This window comes from Phaethon aethereus (assembly GCF_964289735.1).
Source record: "Phaethon aethereus genome assembly, chromosome: 5".
Taxonomy (NCBI): domain Eukaryota; kingdom Metazoa; phylum Chordata; class Aves; order Phaethontiformes; family Phaethontidae; genus Phaethon; species Phaethon aethereus.
The window spans coordinates 8,195,790-8,218,184 of NC_138579.1; the positions used below are offsets into that span (position 1 = coordinate 8,195,790).

The 22,395-nt window shown below is 43.6% G+C and overlaps 1 protein-coding gene across 2 annotated transcripts in view; it reads left to right on the forward strand.

Annotated features, from left to right (window-relative positions):
• Positions 1–6,769: 6,769 nt before the first annotated feature.
• HIF1A (hypoxia inducible factor 1 subunit alpha) overlaps positions 6,770–22,395 on the forward strand; it is a gene marked incomplete at both ends in the record, with an annotated part of 29,909 nt that continues 14,283 nt past the window's right edge. For both annotated transcript variants that reach the window (XM_082000424.1, XM_082000425.1), the window contains 2 exons: positions 6,770–6,804; positions 22,022–22,212. In XM_082000424.1, the coding sequence (XP_081856550.1) occupies positions 6,770–6,804; positions 22,022–22,212 (226 nt within the window). The remainder of the gene's footprint in view (positions 6,805–22,021; positions 22,213–22,395) is intronic.

Consider the following 22,395-nt stretch of genomic DNA (forward strand, 5'->3'; position numbering starts at 1 on the left):
TAGAACAGGGGAGCTCTTGAGTTTACTTAAATACCAACACTTCCTTCAAGGGACTGCAATATTGATTTTCATTTTTCTAATTCAAATAAATAAGAGGGAACAGTGTGTTTGAGAGAGAAATCACCGATCCTGAAAATATGGTGAGCTCTTAAAGCTTTGACTTAAACAAGTGACTTGAGTGGTCTGTGAACACAGAAAGGAAAAAAAAAGATGTAAGAAGTTATTGTTTTAATGATTGTGTTGCCATATCAAGAGAAGAAAGACAGCTGCTTCCAACTTGTCTTTGCATGCCTAAGTAATATATTAATTACCTCATTCCCCCATAAATGCCTACAGTCCTTCAAAAGGCATGTTAAAACAGACATAGTCATTAAAGCTTGCGTTGCATTTTCTAATGTGTTGCGGGAAAACAAACAAACAAACAAACAAACAAATAAAACCTCAAGCCCTTTGTGTTTTAGCTAGATCCAAGCTGGGGACATGTTAAGTATAAACACTTAAGAAACTGTATCATTGGAAAGAAAGTCTGTTTTAATGTCAAAACAGGAAAAAAACCCAGAATTTGAAACAGTTCTCAGTTTTGGATCAGGTAAAATAGTTTGGTCCCCTCTACATTTTAATTACAGGTGAAGCCCATTTAATTTCATCTTTTGATTTATCTTGGACTCTTTCTTGCTCCGTGTGAGAAAATTATGGTCCAGGCTGTAAAATAACAAAGGGCTTGGTAGGAGGGATGACAAAGATCAAAAAAGGAAAAAGAAACCTCTTTCAGAACGTTCCTGCAGATCATAACTAGCTGTAGGAGTCAGAAATCTGCATGAAATTGAAACCATGTCTCCTGAGAAACGCATTTTCCCTCTGCTCTAGGTTATAGCTTATGCAAAGACTGTCGCACAGTTCGTGCTGCATCTGCTGACTGCTCGTCTGGTTTCCCTTACGTATCCTCAAAGCATTTCACTTGCGTTTATAGTACCTTCAAAAGGGAAGCTGGGCAAAGAAGAAAGTAAAACTAGCCTGGTAGGTATGAGGTGTTACGAGCTGATTGGCATATTGGGAGTGTCTTGCTGGCTCCAGAGATGTAGGTTAAAAACACTTTGTTGGTCACAAGCAAAACCAGCCGGTGCCCTGCTTACCGGTGTGACGACAGACCATGCTGCGCTGGTCACCGTGGCCTCATGAGAAAGTCGTGTTTGGAGTGTGTGAGCAGAGGCAAGGGGGAGAAAAGGAAGATCGATGGCCATGCAAACAGCGCTTGGTATATAATATATATATAATATATAAATACCACCACTACCAAACAGCTCAAGAGTACTCAGGATCAAGCTGAGCAGCACCAAACCCACTGTTTAAGCACCCCTGCACCTTCCAAATGCTGAGTGGACAAACTTGTGCTCAAACCTCTGTTTTGCCTGATTTGGAGTGAGGAGTTAAACCCAGGTGCCCCATGTCCCCAAGTGTCTCTTTGTAAACAGCGGTTTAGCTGCTAAAGTGAAACAGCTCCCAAAGGAGAGAAGAAGCAGGGCTTTGCCCATGTGGGTACCACATGGTCTAGTCTGAGCTGGACAGGACAGAGACTGAACAAGCATCTCTGACCTCCAAGAGTGCTTTACTGCCCAAACTTTGGCTCCTCTTTCCAAGTCCCATTGCTATGCCTAGCTGCAAGGGCAAAGTTACCAGCTGAGGATCCTGAGCATAGAGAAGTATCTTGAAGGCCAAAAACTGGACCTGGCCTTAGCCCAGCCCTGAGTCCAAGGAGCACTCCTTTTTTTCAATGTTCCCATTGTGGTTTTCTCAGTCGCTCCCTCCTCAGCTGGTTTCTGAGGCTCCTGCTCGGCTCCCCAGATCTGCCGGTGCACTGCATGGGGAGCCGGACTCCACACCCGGCACGCAGTGAACTCCTCCGCTCCGCACTGTGGCAAAGGATTGCAGCACTGAAAATCCAAAAGCCTTTCTCTAAGTGATTTGTGTAGAGTCCAACAGGAAGCCTGGAACCAAACCTCGGCTCGCTGAGTCTTCGTTCAGGGCTTCAACCACAAACCCATCTCTTCTGTAAGGACAATTTTAAAATTCCATCCTGCCTTTTGTCCACATCAGGAAAACCACCATACAATTGGCAGTATCTGCTCAGGAGCGGCCTGGGGTTGGCAGGGTGCAGCCGAGTGGTGAAACTGTATGGTGTAGCCTGCTGAGTGCCTGCTTGCCTTATGCTTTCATCTGGTAAATTCCTTTCATGGGTAGAAAATCCTTCCCCCAAATCTAATTACACTGAATTGGACATAGTGCTTCTATTATACTGCAGAATTTCTTACACACATCGATGTACATCTCTGTGCAGAAATCACAGTCAAGAGACTATTTTCAAATGCCTAAATGTTCACTGAGTCAAGCAGGCTTTAAGAGGTGGTCATAGTTTAAAAAATGTGGATTGTGCAAATGTGAAAATAAAAATAAATAGGATCCTGGCACAAGAAGGAGAGGAGAAGCGCTAAAGTTAGAAAAGACCAGTGGAAATAACAGTTGCCAAAGAGGGATTGTGTCTCCCATCACGTACTCTTTTTTTCAGACAGTATTTTGTATTTGAGAAACAGCAGCACTAGGCTTTCACTACCAATGTTTTGGTTTGAATTTGATTCACATTTCAATTCACTTTTCTATTCTGAAGTGATCTGACTGCCAGAAATCTCAGCTTCTTGTACCGTTAAGCACACCAAGCAGTAGTAACGAGCATTAGATCATTGTCAGCCTGTACAGCAGAGCCATGGGTCTGCACAGCCTTAGAGACCTTGTGGCACTTCGCTTTCAAGTAAATGCTTGCAGAGGGGTGCTGTGGGTGAGGGAGGTTTTCTAGTCACATATCCATAGACTAGTATGTGATCTTCCTATAAATAGGTGCCTATTTACTGAATCAATGAATATTAATTCCCGAAATGTAAGGGCTGTACTATGAAGCGAAAGCCCAGGAAAGCCAGTGTTGCAGACAGCTTGTTACAGTGACATCCCATGTGATGTGAGTTGCCAACTCAAGCAAGATAAATGGGGGGAGTCCTTACTTTTCCTTAACACTCTCCACCTGGTAAATTCATGCTGAGAATGGTAAGTGCTCTGTAGAGGGAAGATGCCAGAGAAAATGAAGCTCCTGATCTTCTTCCCACTGAAGTCAGCAGAATTTTTGCCAATCATTATTGATGGGGATGTGTTTGGGTCCTAAGAGTTAATGCATAGAGAGCCCATCATGGTGAGATTTGACCCATCAGCAGACAGATCTAAGGCCGCAGACAGGAGCAGATCTCATATCTTCATGTTGATTTGTTCTGCTGCTGTGTCCCTGCCACTGTCCTCACCAAGCTGTTTGGTGACTCATCAACTTGTGCATTTGTCCTAATTAGTCATATGCAAACACAATTTTATACAGGAAGTTCTCTTAATGTAAGTTGGAGTGTGAACTTAGCACAACAATAAAGGTCAAGAAAAGTGACTAAGGCATTATATACTGTAAGTTTCTGTTATCAGCCTCTGACAAAGCGGGAAAGAAAATGTATATGCAGAATTATAGTGTAGTGACGCAAAAGTTTGATAAGGGGGAGGGTGTGAGGGGAAGACCATTTGCTTAACATCTCTCTCAAGCTACTGTAGTATGAATGCATAATTGATGAACATGTTTCCACTAACATCCTCCTGCAACACAGTTGTTTTTTGATGCAGTATTCTTTATTATGTTCTTGGGGTAAGCATGTGTGGCATGAAAGAAATGTGTCTAGTAAGGAGACCACAACACTTACTCACAGCTCCTCAGCCAGTTCATGCTGGGAAGTCTGACATCTTTGAACAATTAACTTGAGCAGTGTTAGTAATTTGTATACTGAGATTTTTCTGCAGTGTCTTTTACTCAGGGATTGCTAACACATCTTGAGCCTTTGTGCCTGAATGATTTAAAATGATCAGAACCTAGCAAGAGAACGCTCGCCAAGGAACCATTTTGATGTATGTAAATTTGGATAATGGTAATAAAGGCGCACAAGTGGATCCTAAGATGTCAATGCTTATGGGCACCAGAATTGTCATTCAAAGGAGTGACAGCTGTAGGACTGAAAATAAGAGCCTACTGACTAGGATAAGCCGGGTTCTGCAGTGTTACAGCTAGACAGTCCCCGTTCTGGACCGCATTGGAGCTACTTGGTCCTTGAAGGGGGTGTGAGCACCAAGATTGCAGTCGAAGTTTCGAGGCTTTCAATTCTGAGTGTGGCAGGCTCACCAGGAACCACTTCATTCTCACACTCTGATTAGAGAAGCTACAATGGCTACTCAGAATTGTGCCAACCTCCCTTAAGGCCCTTGTAGCACCACTTCACTACTGAAACTCCCCTGATGCGCTCCCCATGCCAAGGGCTCTGATGGGGAAGGTGGCACTGAGCTGCGTATGTAATTTCCACACCTGCCAGGAGATCCCCCCATTTCACTGAGGAAATTCCTTAGGGGCTGTCATGGTGACTCTGTGACTGTATTAAAATAGTGCCCGGTTGCTGTGCATGACTGAATTTGTCCCTATGTTTAAACTGCCTATACTTCATTTTGAAAGATGAAGTTGCCTGTGAGCTTTTGTGGTACTTATGCAAGAGACCTGAGTTTGAGTCTTGCTTTGATTGTTTCTCTTCTCAAGGCTCCAGTGAGCACAGAACAGAAATATGAGTAGTCCACAGCCACACTGCCGTGGGCTATTGTGTTGTCACATCTCATAAGCTAAATAAAGCTGGGCTTTGTCAACATTTGGATGAGAAACCTTAGAGGAATAAAAAGAGTCTATAGCACCTGTGCTGCTCCTGTACATCTGACTGCTGTGGGCAGAAGCAATTCTTTACATACAGAAAGCCCTTGTGATTTCTATTAAATGTCACGGTCACTGCTTTTTCTTCAACAGAAATTAAAAAAAAAATACCACCACTACCAAACACCCACAGTTGTGTGCAAAATCGACTGCTTATTACCTGCAAGTTGGGAACCCACCAAAGAAGTGTTAGGAAGGTGCAGTACTGAAACGATATAACTTTGCCCTGCAGGTGTTTTTTACAACATCACATGTGCACACAGCAGTGCAAGGATGTTACTTACGCATGTCAAAACTGCTTTTTTTTAAAGGTATCATTCCCTCTGAGTGCGAATTGCATAGTCTTGTAAGGTTCAGCTCCATATGATCACTTAAAGTCCTTGCTGGAGAAAGCCTACAAGATGTAAAGGAACCTCTGAGCTCTGTGGTGTCCCTCCACCAGGAGCTGTACCTTTCCTGCCTCCCACAGTGCTCAGACTACTAAGGGTAAGCAGCTAAGGCGGCTGTGGAGCCTTTAACTTCAAACGCGTGGGCTCTGCCCCCAGTCTTTCTGTCTCTGTGCCCCCACGGCTGTGGGCTGGCTCCCGATCCCAGGGGTCGGTTAGGTCTGGGCCGGCACAGGCCCTGTGCCCTCTACGGCCGCTCGTGACGAGCCTCCAGGGCCAGCCAAGATTTGTAGGAGGCCCCCGGAGCCCTCAGGTGAGCGGTGCCCCCAGTGCAGGGGGTGCTGGGGGCTGTCGGGGGAGGCCCGGCCCCGCCAGCCTCGGCCGCGCCGGGAGGGGAGCGGGCCTGCGGCCCACCCGCCCCCGCCGGGCGGCTGCTCTCGGGCGCCCCCCGGCGGCCGCGAGTGGCGCAGGGGCAGCGCGGGGTAACGCTTGCCGCGGGGACGCGCCGGTCCTAGCGCCGCTCGCCCGCCCGCCCTTCCCCCCGGGGAACGGCAAGGGACCGGGACCCCACGCCCCCGCCTCGGCGGAGGCTGCAGCGCTGCGGGCCGAGGGCCTGCGTCCCGAGAGCCTGAAACTGTGTTTGTCCGGCGGGGTTCGGGCCTGACTGGGTGGGCGGGAAGGCAGCCGCGGGCGCGGTGCCTCCGCGCAGCCCCCGTCCAGCCTCCCGGCTTTGCCTTTAGGTGCTGGGATTTCCGAAGCCGTAAAACTTGCTCGAAATGTGCTTAATTGTCCGTGTGTTACCCTTCTGGCCCGCCCGGCCATGCAGTTGTCTATTCCCTTTAATTAGTATGAGGTTTCGAAGTCTTTAACTGGAAATGTACTGGTTTTAGGACTACGAAACTTTTGGGAAAGAGAAAGGATTCAAGCATTGAAAATAAAGTTCCTTGCCAAAAAAAACCCAACAAAAAAACGCGATATGCCCATAAATGTGCAGCCGTACCGGCGGGCTCTCGGGGATGGCGGTCTGATTTTTAGCGATTTTTTTAGCAACCCGCAGTTCGTTGCTTGCCTTGAAACCAGGGGACCCCGGTCCGGGCGAGCCGCCCGCTGCCGGCCGCTCACCGGGGTGCGGCGGAGGGTGTGCGTGCGCTCGGGCCGGGCGCCCGCCGAGGCCGGGCGGCAGCGGTTCCGCCCCGCACACAGCGCCACACGTGAGGCGCCGGCCGCCTCCCAGCTGAGCGCTCAGCTGACCCCACCGGCCGAGGGGCCGGGCCGCGCCGCCGCTCCTCACTGGCGCAGCGCGGGGCCCGGGCCGCACCGTGCCCGCCCCCGCCTCCGCCTCCTCCGCGCCCAGCCCCGTGCCGCCCACCGCTGCCGCTGCGCCCTTCGCCGCCCGCACCTCCCCGCAGCCTGCCCCGATGCGCTGAGCCCGCGCGGCCCCAGACCCGGCCCCTTCCCGGCCGCGCCGCCATCTCTCCCCCTCCCCGCGCCCTGTGGCGGCCATTGGAGCCGCCCGCCTCGCATCTAGGGAGCCGGCGGGAGGAGAAGCCAGCCCGCCGCCATGGAGAGCCCCGGCGGCGTCACCGACAAGAAGAGGTACCGGCGGCCGACGCCGCGGCCTCCCGCGCTGCCTGTGCCCGGCCCGCGCCGGCAGCGCGCTGCCCGCTTCCCCTTCGCCTTGGGCCGCTTCCCTCCCTCCCGCGGCTGCCGGCGCTGTCCCCCGGGTACCCCGCCGCCTCCCGCTTTGTTACCGCCGCCCCTTCCCCGTCCTCTGCCCCCCGTTTCCCTCCCTGCGGTCCCCTAGCCCCGCGGAGCGCTTCGCTCTTTCATTCCTCCTCCTCCTCCCCGCCGTCCACGTCGCCATTTTGTCGGCAGGGGGGAGCGGGCCGGGGCCCCGCAGCCGGGGGCGCTCCGTGTGGTGCGGCGCCTCTCCCACGGCGGGAGCTGTCCCGCCGGCCCGGCCTGGCGTGGCACTCGGGTCCGGGGGTGGGAACGCTTGCTGTGTTTTGTCCCCGCGCGGCCGTGGGGCGTACGGGGTCCCCGCGCACTCATCCGTCGCGTCCGGGCGGCCTGCGCGCCGAAAGCGAGACAACCGGGCCGGGCGAGGGGCTGGCGGCGGGGCCGCGGCGTGACCGCGGAGGTCGTGAGGGGAGCCGGGGGGGAAGCGCCTGGCTTGGGCCGAGCTGCGGCGGCACTGGGGAGCGACCGGGGGGCTGCCTTTGCTTCTGGAAATGAGTGGGTCGGAATTGCTTGCGCTTTATTCCAGGCGGCCACCGAGCCTGTGGTGATCAGGTTTTGTGCAGAAAAAGGCCGTTTGTGGAATCTGGAAATATTAAGCTTACCCCCCACCAAACCCACGCGGGGATGGGGGGGGGGGGGCGGTGGCGGCTGGACAATGTGAGTTGAGGAGTATGAATAATTCACCAAGGATTGTTAGCTCAAATAGGAGGGGGGAATAAAAGCCTTAAAAGCCTTTGTTACATGGTGAAGTTAGGGAGTTTGAGTATTTGGGTGACCAGATCCCTGCGTTGGTGCTCCACCGGCGCGCTTTGTGGAGGGATTAATTGCCGTAATCGCCATCTGCAGAAGACGCCGTTTGTTTATATTGATATCGATACTTTTTTCTGTTTTTTTTTGTTGGTGTTTTTTTTTTTTAAGATGGGTTTTCTTTCTTCTTGTATCAAAGGGTCATCTGAGTAGGTTAAATGCAGTAAGTATTAAAGCGTCTAAGTCGTGTCGGAAAGGAGACTGGCTGGCTTTTAAAATGGATGGTGAGCTTTGTGCTGAGCTGGGAGTGCAGAGTGCTGGGCTTGTGAACAGGGAGTGCTTTCACCTCTAGGACAGTATCATCTCGGTGATAATTTGGACTTATTACGCCGGTGCAGGGAGAGTGGGGGGAGAAGCAGCTTTTAGTCTAATGAAAGTTGTACAGTGGGGCACCTGGGGGTGGCACCGATTCTGTAACCTTTGTTTTTTTTCTATTCAAAGCTAATGGCTATTGAGAAGCCTGGGAGAAAATGTTGCAACAGAAATGATTATTCTGTGCCCTAAATTAGTGGCAGGTCTAGAAAGAGGGTTTGAGGCTTAAGTTGTTCTCTGTTGCTAGTTTTTGTTTGCCTTTTTTTGTGGGGTTTTGGGTTGGTTTTTTTTCCCTTGAATATTTGTTATTTTTTACTTACCATTCTGTCCCACTTGGGTACTTTTTTTGCAATTTCCTTATCCTGGATGTAATCTGCTTGCTTCAGAATGTAAGAATCAGTATGCAAAGCTTATCCTTCCTTCCTAAAGGCAGGGCTTAAGAAAGAGAATCTGTTGTTCTCTGTTTCCTGTAGACAGAGTTCAAAGTTGGGAGTGTTTCTTATAAAACAGTAAGGAATATTCAGATTACTTCTGTTGTAGGCTATGTTTTAATCGAAAACATAAAGCTGTATCTGTGGAACGCTCATCCTGAGGGTTGTGAATGTGCAGTTGAGCAAAGATGGCTAAGCAAAAAAGGAAGGATATGAGCTCACCAGAGAACTTACTGAAAATCTTGAGTGTTTCTCAAGAACCTTGGTTGTTTTAGAAGGGTTTAGGCTCGATAGTATCAATGTTCAGAATACCTTTAAGGGAGAACTTCCAGTCCTGTTCTTGGATGATAAAACTTTGGCTGATTGTATATACAATGCCCTCAATTTTGGCCTGTGTTAAGATCCTTTTATTCCTTGTCCCTCTCTGTGCTTGTATTTGGATAGTGTTTAGCTCTTGATAGTTAAAGTGAAGCTCGTTGTTTGCTTAATTATGTGCTGTGAGATGCAGAAGTTACGGAATTTGACCAAGTATGTGTCTCAGTCTTATATAAGTGAAATTTAGTTACATTAGTAACTGGAAGTGTGGATTCATTTGCTGGTCTGTTGAATCCATTTTTTGATGTAGTTCTGAGCTTCTCATATACATACAGGGGTCAAGATTCCATAAGAACCAAGTATCAGCAACATGATTAGGTCTTGAGTTATTTGGGTTTAGCTGTTCTTCAGTAGTTGTATCATTTCCATGTGCTCCTGGGTTTTCCCCCATGTGCTACAAGGAGCGAGTTTATCTCAGTGCAAGGAGTGGGTAAAACAGTGTTGTTGGGAGCTTTGTTTGCTTATTGACTTTGATTTGATTTAAATTTAAGGCTTTTGTTGAGAAGTATGATGTTTTGTTTTTTTTTCTCAACATGCTGTTAATAAACTCTAGTGCGCAGATGGCTGATGCTATGAAGAGTTTTTCTCCAGGTCTGTGGTATGCCACTTCACTATTAGCAGAGTAATTCTTGCACCATTTTAAGTAAATGAGCCATTTAGGATTGCTGGTTACTTTGGTAGTGGCTTGCAGTTGGTAGATAAGCTAGAAGAATTAATCTTGGATTGTTTTAAGTCCTTATTTGTAGCATAAAATATATATTCTTAATGCTATGGGTGCTAAATAAAAATAAGAAGCAGAAGGATTTTAAAAAGCGGTTTCTTGAGTGCTCATTCTGAGTCTTAAATGGTATAAAACAGTGGAACTTAACATCCTGACTTGAGTGCCTTGCAGAAAAACTTCAGCTTTTCAGTTTCTCAGAGTTGGGACCTGAAACTTAACATCTCGTGTCGGAGATGCACCATTTCAAAATTATTTGAAAGACCAGGGTTTTGCTGCTGAACCTCTGCCACTGAGGTCCAGCTTCAAAATCTGTTTGAGAAGCCAGAGTCCTATGCTGCTGGCTCTGAGGGGCAGTGGCTACTGCTGGTTTTTCTTAAATCTGTGTGAGGTCTTTAGGATTGTGCTTTTGTACAATTTTGTCTGTTCATTTCTTTCAATGCTGGTGGAACTGAGCCACCATTGCTACAGTTGAAAGTGAATACAAAAACCTTTTGTATATACTCTAACTGTACCTCTCTACATGTTGTGAGAAGAGGAGAAATCTTTCAGTAAATCTCCTGTAGTCTCCCTGCAGGTACGGGGAGGGCAGAGTGGTTTCTGGCTTACAGAACAGTGTTTTTACGGCTGTCTGGATTTTTCTGGATTGTTTGTCTTGCTATAGGGCTTACCTGGTGGCAGTGCTTGTGTTGTCTGTTCTTTGCCATTTCTTCTAAGATGAGACAGTTTTGAATTCCTTTGGTAAATGTGATCAGAAATTACTTTCCTGTGCCAGCTAAAGATGAAGGCAGCAGCATAGTGCTACACCTCTTCCTGTTTGTTACCAAGGCACTGAAAATCAGGGAAGAACAGTTGTAGAGGATTTGCCTACTGCAGGTATTTTCCATACTTTTGCACTGTTGGTGCTTTGATTTCCTTTTATCAGTGAAGGTCTGAGTATTTGGCAGTATGTTGATGGAAGCAGTGGGAGGGTTTTCTGCATTTTGTTTACAGTCATGCTTGCTTTGCCCTTTTAAAAACATAGTGTCTTCAGTCCATGGTCTTGGGTCTCTTGGTTGGCATGCCTGAAATACCAACAACTGGTCCACACTTGGCAAGAGGTCTTGTGTAGATGTGATCAGATGGTCCAGGTTGTCAGGTGGTCTGTAACAGAGTGATGGGACAGTAAAAGGTTTTTATTTCAAGTACTTTCAAGCTTTTTTTTTCCCAACTGTACCTTCTGTATAAATGCTCTTTCTTTCTGGCCTCTTTAGAGGCACATCCGGGACTGTTTCTGAGAGGGGGCATGGACAAATGTAGCTGCATACTGTTATCAGCAACTTAAGTCTGGCAATTAAGTCAACTATTGGTTTAAAGATGGAGGTGTGAAGTGGATAATCCATTTTATGCCCTCATTTGATTGCCATCCCCATTTTCTGGTTGGTTTCTCCCTTTTCAGAAATTTCCATCAAGGGCTTATTTAGGTTAGGCTAAGATCATGCTGAAGTATGTCCTCTGTAAGCCTTGAGAAGCTGAGAAGCACAGTTGCATGCCGTGTTTCTACTGCCACCAGAACAGAGGCCGGAGAAGACCATCCTGCTACCATGTGTCTGTCTTCAGTCAGCAACTTAACAGCATGCATTTACTTACAGGTGCTTGCGTCCTCCTCTGGTCATTGTGAAAGCAACCATAGACCTTTGTTCCTGCCTATCCTTGAACTATAATGCATGGAGTTTATAAGGCTGTTTCCAGGATTCTGATTGCTGATGGGGAAGTGGAGGGAAAAAAAAACGTCAATTATATTAATAGCACTAGCAAATGTCAGTAGTGTTGTGGTGTAAGCCCAAACCCTTCTAAGGTTCTTAAGAGTGTGTCTGTTCACTTTGGTGTGATTCTGACCTGAAAGCCTTGAAGACTCTTGCTGAGCCTATGTAACCCAATCGATTAAATTCTTGAGTGTGTTCATGTTGTTCAGTATTAACATTCCACCAGTTTATGTTAGAAGGCTGGATTTCAAGTAGGCTCGCATGGGATTTTTGGTATCAAAGAGGGCACTGAGTGACAGAAACTGCTGATTTGAGTGTTCTTTCTTTTTTTGTACAGCAGAAGAGAATTTGGCAATATTATCTCAATTTATTCTTGAAGAGCTTGGTGTTACGCCAACAAAATAATTCTTACATGATTGTAGAGTATGCATTGTTAAGTAAAGCTGGGGGGAAGTACTGCATAGTTCAGCAGTTGTGTACAAGAGCATCTAGATTTTCCTGATGATACTGCTCTTTCAAGGAGATGCAAATACCAATCTGATTACAATATGTGTTCTTTAAAAAACAAACAGCTTCAAAACAAAAACACATCTTGCATGAACCTTAGCAAGAAGGAGCAGTAACCCATTTCTAGCAAGCTGATGTTGAAGGAATGTTCCGGATTACAAGTCATCAGCTCAAACGCTCCTTTTATCTTCATGTACACAGTTATATAGGCAGGTGTTTACATGCCTCAAAACCCACCTAGGTAATGTATGGAAAGAACTTGGACCTTAATCATCTTTTCATGTTGTAACAGCCCTTTCTCTTTTGAATTTGAGAACATTTGAGCATTTTGAGCCTCTCTTGAGAAATCTCCTTTGTATTAGAGCAGGCGAAAGAGCATGCAGGAGAATCTGAGTTTTCCACTGAGTAGTGCTCTGAAATTGGAGATGCTTGGGGGTTTTATGACCTTGGGAACTACAAAAATGGCCCAGGAGAGGTGGTGAGCCTTTTTTACTTTAATGACTGAAAATTCAGGGAAGATACAGGTTTCCAAATTACCATTGGATATGAAGGCTATTAAGGTTTTCCTCTACCGAGTTCTCTGCTATTTTGCTTAATTTTCATAGAGACTTCTATTTTAAGTTCTGAAATTATTCGAAACATGAACATGAAATCAAGTGAATACATGCCAGCATATGTGGGTTTTTTTTCTTAAATACAGTTTATGTAGGTGACGAACACTTTAGAGTTCTTTGATGTGGAGCCATAGCCTCAGTTGATGTAAATTAGCACAGGTTCATTGAAGCTATGCCTGTTCATACCAGCCTGGGGGTTTGGTCCAAGATCTCAGAGTGAGTGCATTGATAACGAGGAGTTTCATCATGTGCATAATCTGTCATTTCTTTCTGTTGAAGCCTGGTAATACTGAGACTTGTACAAAAATGTAGCCTTTTAAAACATTGAGATATTTTTAGTACCAAGACATTTGAAATGGCATTTGCTGGCATTGAAGAACTGGTGCTTCAAGAGGATCCATTAGTAGTTCCTTAAAGATACCCAGTACATAATAAACTTTGTGTGTGTTAGGAGGGACACTGTGCAGCTTCTGTTTAATTTGGTGTGGTGTGAATGAATGCTTGTTAAGCATTTTGAAGGAAACTGTTACAACAGATCTTGTAACTCACTACATTAAAATAGAGCCTGAAGTTCAAGTGAAGAATCGAGGAAACTGAATCAGCAGCACTGAACTGTGCTATTATATTTACAACAGTGGAAGGTTTTACAAAGTAACTTATTAAATAACCTTTTCAACTCAATTTGTAATAATCCTGGAAGTGTTACTTTATAAAGATGACCCATTTTGTTTACCGGAATGAGTTGTTTCACTGTCAATCCTAAAACAAAACCAGATTGATGTTACTTTATGAAAACTCTTGCATTTCAAGAAGCAAAAGAATTGGAGGCCAATGTTCCTGTTTTTGTGAAGTTATCTTATGCTGCTCACAAGTGAGAATAGTAAACGTTATGCTGTTATGCTAGAAAGAGAGTTACTAGACTCTTCCCTCATGTTTGCCCCGTGCTCACACCCATTGAGAGAGATGGGAATATGCTCTCAGGAACAGAAGACTTGAAGTAATACACACCAAATATAAAAGCTGCAGCCTCTACTAGCTAAGCAAAAGAAATGAGAAGCTCTATGTGATTTAGCTGGTGATGGGATTCTTTAGTGCTCAGTCCTTCAGAAGGGACTTTTTCCATGCATCTGCTGGATGTTGAGCTGACATCGCCGCAGGCTTTTTGTCCTAGCTATTGTTGTAAGCATTTTTCTTGACTGCTTAGTAGATCTGTTTGTTCTTTATTCATACAGGAAAATAAAATTTTATATCTCTTACTACTTTTTTTTTTTAGTTCTTAAAACCTTTGATCATGAAACACTCTGTTAACTGAAGGCAGTTGAGGAATGTGAGGTGAAGGGATGAGAACTTGGATGGAAGCAGTGAGGGAAAATGTCCAGCCTCCAGTCTGGAAAACCTGAATGCAATGACATAAAAGAAATTATATATTTTAAAGCCACGATTTAGACTAAAATTAATTACTTTATCAAGAGTCTACATCTGTCTGAAGATAGAGCAGTTCGTAGCTGAAATATTGTTAATGGAGAGCTTGACAGATATCTTGGGGATATGTTTTGCATCTTTTTTGTGAGCCTGGTACAAGCAAAAGCAGGAGGGCTGAAGGGAGGGGAGCATTTAGTGACTAGTTCTGTCAAGCCCGTGTCCAGATCTCTCTTGAATAGCTGTGGTTTTTTTGTAATAATAAACACAATTTAACTACCATGTATCTTTCATCCTGAAGGGCAGAGTACAGCTAATTAGAAGAAAATAATGCTGTATTCTAGGAAAAAGCCATATAACCAAGTTGAAAAAAAGTTAGAATTTTCTTACAAGCAACCACTGTATGCCATGGGGTTATTTTAAAACAGTAAATTACTATGCAAAGGTAAAATATCAGTGGGTTACATTGTGTAGTAAGACACAGCAGAATCACTTCACCAGGTTCTGAATTAGAAATACTAATTTTGGAAGCTTTTACCTTCTTACTTACACTTTCTAAGCAGGGAGGTAGTTGGGGTTTCAGGTCAGTTTAAGGTCAAATCCAGGTGAGAGAGAATCCTGGCAGTGTGGTCCTGTGCTGGCTTCAGGAGCTTCAGGCTCTGCTGCTGGCTCTTATGTGCCATAATTTACCTGTCTGTAAAACGTCAGTTTATATAGACTTCACGGTCTTGATAGTAAGACTTTACTTTGGAATTTAATGTTTAGCTTGGTGAAGTCTCTTCTCCCTACTACCATTTTGCAAATGGTGATGGGTTACAGTGCTCACTCAGACAGTTTGTGCTGCTGTAGCTAATGCGGCCTGAACTGCCTGCTTGCTCTCTTAATTTGTTAGGGTTTTTTCAGTTAGGTTTTTTTGGTGGTGGTCAAGTTATGGTAAATGCCCGTAACTACCCTCATGTAAAGAAAATGGTTTTAAATTGCTACGTTAGAAGATAATATACAAAGGAATGAATTTTAATAGTTTACGTACAGAGGTGTTGTCTCCACTTGGATATTATGCTAGTTTCTTCAATTAAATCTCTCTTAAATCTTTCTTACTGTATGTAAGGAATTTCTGATTTCTTTTCCTGAGTTGGATTACTGCCCTGTAATGTTCATTAATTCATAATGAGCAAGACTTTCTTCTAGAAAATCACATGCTTATGATTACATGTGAGATTTGGGTGTGGTGTAGGTTTTTGTTTGTTTGCTTGGTATTTTCCCCACAAGAACAGACTGCAAAATAAGGAGATTGGTAAATAAAACCGGCCATAATGGCAAAAGCAATAGTACTTAAAGAAAATCATACTAAAGCAAGAAGAGGCAAAGCTGTAATAGTTTGTCATGAACTGGTAGCTGAGAGATTGCACTAATTCTGTAATGCAGCTGTAGAAAGAAGGTGCACCCCTCCTAACCAATTTGGAAAAAGTAAAATTTATGGAGAACTTGCAGATATATTGCAGTTCCTGGAAAGCCTGCCTATTGAGTTGAAAATTCAGACTTTGCAGTAAGCGTTTGAGAGCGCAGTCTGAAAAGCTTTTTCCTCCACCATTGGGAGGATTCTTTGGATACCAGCAATGAGTAGCCTTCTAAGCCAGTACACAAGATGAAGCTGATCCTCTGGTCCCTTTCCTCCCCACCCCATTGCCTGGCTTTTCCTGTGTTTAAACAGCAAAGATTGGGGCTCCCTTGCAAGACTGACTGTAGTGGACCCAGTTGCCCTACCCTTAGCTCACAGCCTATTTTGTAGTTTGCCTGTTGAGCAATGAACAGTCCGTGCTGCTGCATCTTGGGTGGTGGGCCAGACAAGTACGTTACTGCTAGGCTGGGAGGCAAGAGGGATCGGAACTTTTGGGGCTGTTTGCAACTCTGGGTGATCTTTTGTGAAGGTCCGTTGCCCCTGGTTGAAGTTGATCAACTTAAATTAAAAATTATTTTTAAGGGGATAGTGGGGCTAATTGGCATATTCTCTGTCTATGCCAGGTAGAAGATGAGGGGCTTTTTGTTTTTTGTGTGGGGTTTTTTTTTTTTTAAGAATACCTGCATCATTAACTCACCATATATTTAAATAACTGGATTGAGTGGTGTTCTCTTACATTATAAACCCATTTTTCTTATGAAGTTGTCTTCAGGGAAGTTGAGTTACACTGTTCTAGTTTCTCTGTGCTAAGTGCTGGGCTTGCCTGGGACATGTCCCGGCTCATTGCAGGGACTTGGACTAGATGACCTTAAAAGGTCCCTTCCAACCAAAACTATTCTATCATTCTATGACTTCTTTCCATGGAAGAATGATTTAGTAAGTATTGCAGCTAGCAGCTCTGGATAAAATAAAGATCTAACAAACAGAGGAGAAAATGGAACGGGAGCATATTCAGCACAGTCAAAAGAGTAGAGCTCTGTTGTAATATGCTCTTTGGCATCTGCATCTTTTACGTGAGCTTGTATCTAGTTGATATTTTGTTGGCTGAGGCGTACTGTTGTGCTGTAGGCAAGAGCAGTCGGCATGGATGCGGCCAGGGTTGAGCTCTTCAGATGATCCCCATGAACACAGCCAGTTACACTGGTGTAATGATACTGGTGTTGGGTATCTGCTGGGCTATGTCTGCAAACTGTAGGAAGGAATTGCATCGCTGTCCCATACAGCTGTGCTGGCAGAAGCAGCTGCTTTAGGCTAGGCAGGAAAAGATGACCAAGTTTTGTACCAACTGCAGGAATGAATTCAACCTTAAAGGTAAATATGAGGCCAGTTACAGGTCTACTTTCCGAGTTTCAATACCATCATGATGACATACGCTGTTAATGTATTATTTTGTTGTAATAGCTGCGTCTTGTCTTTTTTTTTGTGTGTGTAATGAAGAAAAATTGAAGCTGTGTTATAGTGGGTATGGTCTTAGTGACTTCATTTCTAAGCCAGGTATTTTCAGTACAAATTTTACAGTCTCGGGAGAGGCTGTATCAAACATGGAAGTACTGTGTATGAAATCTTGTACTGGCAAATGATGAGAATTAATGTCAGAACTGAAAACTATTTAAAGTTCAATAATGAGATGTTACTGGATTTGAGGCGCATTATTCATTTGAATTATATTGCTTCCACATGGCATACTTCTGTGAAACTGTTTAAGAACAGATACCATGATAAATACAAAGTGACTTGATGGTAGGAAACAATTCTAAAGAGAAAAATATGAATCACTATCAGAAGATGCTTATAATTTTTTTAGAATGTGCTCAAAATGTGGATCAAGGAAGATAAGCCTGGATTAATTAATACGTGTGCAATAGCTATTTTACATGGGGATTGAAAACAGCTATAGAGAAAAATCTACCTGATTAGAGAAGCAGTAAGTTACAATGAGAGAAAGGCTAGACAACAGATAACAGCAGTAAAGTAACATACAGGGAAAAAAACCCACCCTGATCCATTGTGTTAATGTAATATTGTGTACACAGTGTAAAATTTTCCTTGGCACTGGGTGATGATTTAAGAAACTAGAAGGAGACAAAGTTGACATGCTACATATTTTAAGATCTATCCATTGACAATTTTTTATCTAGTTAGTAATTTTTAATTGAAATTTATTGGTTACTGATGGCATTTTCTAGGGTTCTTTTTGGTCTTTGTTACGGGTGGTAAATAAGCAGGAACAATTCAGGTTTAAATGTGGCCATTGATTAGTTTTACACTTGAGGAGATGAAAACTGTGGGCTGTATTTCAAAGAGTGGGGAATCACTTGTAGAAATATGCAGCGGTGGGCGGAGGGGTCTTTGGGATGGTACACAGAACAATATATTTGAGACACGCTCTGGCCCTAATGGTTCATATGACCATAATGACAGGAATTGCACATTTGAGTACAGAGGCCGTGTTAACATCCCTAGCTGGTGCACATGGGACTGCTGCTGGCGCGCTTTGTTCTGAAGGCTGCTGGACAAATTCTTGCTTGCTGCAAAAGCCTGCTGTAAAACTTTGTGTATATTCACATTGTCATATTTTAAAGCCTTTTTGATTTGAGGCAGCGAGTGGGAGCCTGGGTAATATCCTTCAGCTGAGCTCTTGGTTCAGCTGCAGTGAATCCTGGTGGTGAAATGCCTTTTTGCTCTGGGTCACTAGCTTGGATGTTTTTTTGGAACTCTGATGTTTATTCACCTATTGCATGTGAACATCTCTTACATATAAAACGTGCCTAATATTGGGTTTAAAACTGACAGTGAAACACTGCTTTCTGCAAGCTGCGGTGCATAACCTGTTCTGGATTGCTCTCTGCTTCTGTATTCTGGTGGTAGAAATACAAAATGGAAATGAATGTCTGGCACTGAAATTGTGCAGGAAACATCATACCTGAAAATGCATGCAATTTCCTGTCTAGCATCGGCATTTCTGACATTTTCATTGCACATATAATCCACTCTTCAGCTGGGATTTTCTTCTGAATCTTTCGGTGTTTTTCTTTCATGCAAGATTGATAGCAGAAGATTGCAATACAGCTCTTAAGTTTGGGGCATATTTTAAATGGAGCTCAGGTTCCTCTTGTCTCTACAGAATGGTATTTCTGTTGTGATGACTGAGTTTTACACACAGGCACTTCTGAAAAACTCTCTTAAATTTTACGATTTATTTAAGCTGACTTAGTGGCTTAGTTCACAGCTCACTGTTTAAAGTCTTGTTCCTTAAGCCTCCCCCCCCCCCCCCTTTTTTTTTCCCCCTAATTGAGACCAAGCTCACTTCAGAAATGTATTTTCTTTACAGGAATTCAACATCCTCTAACTGACTACACAGAAATTTATGGGCAGGTACACGCAGTGATTGTGTGCTTTTTCATTTACTTTGTGCAACTGGTAGTAACAAAGCTTAGAATAGTTGCAACAGTAAAGGATTTCTTTTTTGGGCTTTTTTTATTATTTGGTGGCATCCCATGTTGAGGCAACTCTGACTTCACTTGGTAATTAAAACTCATTTGTGAAAGACCTTTTCCCTATTAATTTGATCCATTAAAGAAATGCTCTTTGAAGCTGGTAGTTAATCTTCCTATTTAAATTGCTGGGTTTTACTCAGATTGGTTACAGCTTAGTTTTAAATGGCAGCTAAAAATAGCAAATTGTTGTGCTGTGCAGTTTAAATATCTATCTATAGTAGTAGCCTTTCTAGAAAGAAAATACCTAGTAAGAAGGAGAGGAGACTGCTGCTGCTTAGACAGCACCGGTTGGTACCAGCTTTGCACATTTCCTTGAGTTTTGCCCATTGCAAAGTTGGGCAGCGCTCCAGCAGGCAGCACTTGATTCTTTTACTCCAGGATTAATTTTTAACATAAGTGCTATGAGCTTGATTTGAGCAGTGTTTCAGTTTGTCATAATAATTCTATGGTTGAGAAGTTTTGACCGTTTATGTTGAAGTCTGCTGCTAAGTGTGCTAAAACTGGGCAAAAGTCTAGAAACTAGACCAAATATTTTCAAGGCTTTCAGAAAGAAAATACAAGGGAAAGGGCTGAAATTGCAGCTTGTGACGTTAGCATCTATTTTCATCTCTTGCGTTGTCCTTCTCTAGATGCCCTTTGTGATTCACATAAGCCTGACAAACTCATAGACTTGAAGTGCACAGCATTATTGCCAAAGCATGGGGTTTTTACTTTAAAAGCGTCTGCAGTTGAAAAGGAAGCCATGACAAAACTGCAGGCATCTAGGCAGATGGAAACCAATTACTTGGAGTAATTCTCCCTTGAGTTTCTATTGCAGGAGGAACTTTCTGCAGGCGAAGGGATTGTGAATGAGTAGCCAACAAAGAAAAATCAGAGCTATAAAGGTGAATCTAAGGCAGCATAATTACTTGTTTTACCTTTGTCAGTGAAATCTGTGGTCCAAGAAAGAGGACAAAGAGAATCCAGATGTCTTTTCACCTCCACCTGTAGTTTTCCACCAAGAGAAAAGATATTTGAGGCCTGTCTTCAGTAAGAAATTTTTAATCGGTCAGGTTATAGCTAAAATATTTTTACAGTATTGTTAAAGGTCAGACTTCTTATAATGGCGGTTTCCAGATATACCTGTATGTCAGGAACCTCAAGCTTCTCAGACCGAGATATCCATTACTAGAGCAGTAACATGTGTTGTCACAGAGAAATTGAATGTGGAGAAATCTGCAAGATGGGCAATACTGTCAGATATTTTAGGCTACCCTTCTGAGGAGCATGAGCTTATATTCACAGAAACCAGAACTATTGTATGTCTGGAATTTTTTTACTACTAAACCATAAGTTAGTTTTCCAAAGACCTCCATTACTATTACGTTGATATATTCATGTTTCTTATGACATAGAATTACTATTTCTGTGATCTAGTAGCCTGATTTTTTTACACCAAAGGAGAAAACATAATCCTATTCTTAAATCTGATAAAATTCACGATTCTGAAAGTCAAGGTCCTAGTGCTTCCTTCTGCTGGCAGTGGCAGGGGGTAGGAGGAGAGGATGGTGAGGTTGGGGATGGATAGGGATGCTGTACAGTTTTATGAAGTTGGAAGAAATTAAGGTAATCATAGAAAAGATTCTGATCGTTTACTTTGTTTTTATCGGAGCTCATTAAACTTCTTTCATGTTTCAAGGCATTCATGCTTCCAGTCTTCGTAGTATTGTCGCTCACATGTTTCTGTGTAAACTAAGCAGGTTTTGGGTGGTTGTGGGTAGCACATCAGGTAAAGGACTGAAAATATGTTCCTTTGTATATGTATTTGACTGCTTACATTGAATTTGGTTAATTATTTCCCAGGCAACATCAGCTTGTGAACAGCTTTCCTTTGTAATTTGTGTTACCTCTTACAAGATGTGTGCTAATTAGAAAATGCTTTTGCACCGATCTGCAGACTTAGCAACATGAATTTGGCAGTGGTAGTATGTGACTTTTATGTGTACTGAAATTTGAAGAAAGTAATTCCAAAACTGTTGGTAGTAAATACAATGAGGTGGGTTATTTTCTGTCTTCAGACACTTAATCTCTTTCTGATAACATTAAAAGGCATGCAACTTTGAATTATAAAAGCAATGTTTGTAGGCATATGTTTATCTTACAACTTTTGTGAAAAAGCCAATGGAAAAAAGGGGATCCTATAGATTAAGGCAACTGCCTTTTGCATCTCAGGTGTATGCAAAATGAAGATAGGGTGCCTTCAGAAGACATAAATGTATAAAAAGAAAAATGGATAATACTACTGTATGCTTCTGTGTTGTCCATTTAAAAATAAAAGCACATTTAACTGCAGTGGCATAATTTCATCAGGGACCACAGCAGCATTGAGTTCTTGTTCAACTTTAAGAAAAATTTTGATCTTCTATCTCAAAATGCTTAGTTCAAAACTCGTGTGACAGATGCATGAGAGAAATGTGAACTGGTGTGTGTACTAGGCAAAGGGAGAATTATCTGCATTACTGACTGACGGAGAGTCTCAGTTGTTTTGGTGCTTGCTCTTTGTGAGCTGTCCTTTACTTCATGCGTCCTGGGTGAGGCAAGTCTAACACAGGCAGTGGAAGGAGAATGGGGCAACTTTTTTACGGTTGGACTTTTCCAGTATAGAGGAGACTATGGAATCAGCTATACTGGAGAAAGAGAGCTGTGAAAGGGACATTCTGGATCACTTGAAAAGCAGAACACCTTATGCTAAATCAGTATCCTTGCTTATCTGACCCATTAGATGGGCTTTGTAAGGATAGTAAAAAGGCAAGAACTTGGAGAGTGTACACAATACTACTGGAGCATCAAGCTGGAATAACTTTCACTGTATTATTTTGAATGGGGTTAGGAAAGAGGAAGGAAACGGAATTTGGAAGCTAGAGAGGCAGTCAAGGTATGAGATAAGGACTTCAGGAATGGTTCAGAGTACGTAGATGTCTGTTTGAAGAACTGATCTTGTTGGAAGACTCTGTGGGCTTGAATTTAATTCTGGCAGAGCCCAGCTGCAGCAGAGCTGTATACGCAGAATTACATTTACACTTCTAAACAGAAGTTCTAAATGACTCAACTTTGATAACTGGTTAATTGGCTACTGGGCAACTTAGTTTTAAATTTAACTTGCACAGAGAACTCTGCTTCCTGTATTAACCCCAAACTTTGTTTATATAGGATTAGCTCAGAACGCAGGAAAGAGAAGTCAAGAGATGCCGCCCGGTGCCGGAGGAGCAAGGAATCGGAAGTATTCTATGAGCTTGCTCATCAGCTGCCCCTGCCCCACACTGTGAGCGCACACCTGGACAAGGCATCCATTATGAGACTGACCATCAGCTACTTGCGCATGAGAAAGCTGCTAGATGCTGGTAAGCGAATAACGTAGCACAATCTGGATAAGGGGCTGGAGGTATCTTGAGGAGGAAGCTATTTCTCAAATCTATCAGCAGTTAAATAAATACATTAATAGTTGCATCCTTTCTATGGGAAGGTGGAAGACCTTACAGTAGAAATAGGTTATTGATCATGACACTGGAAAAATATGGCCACTG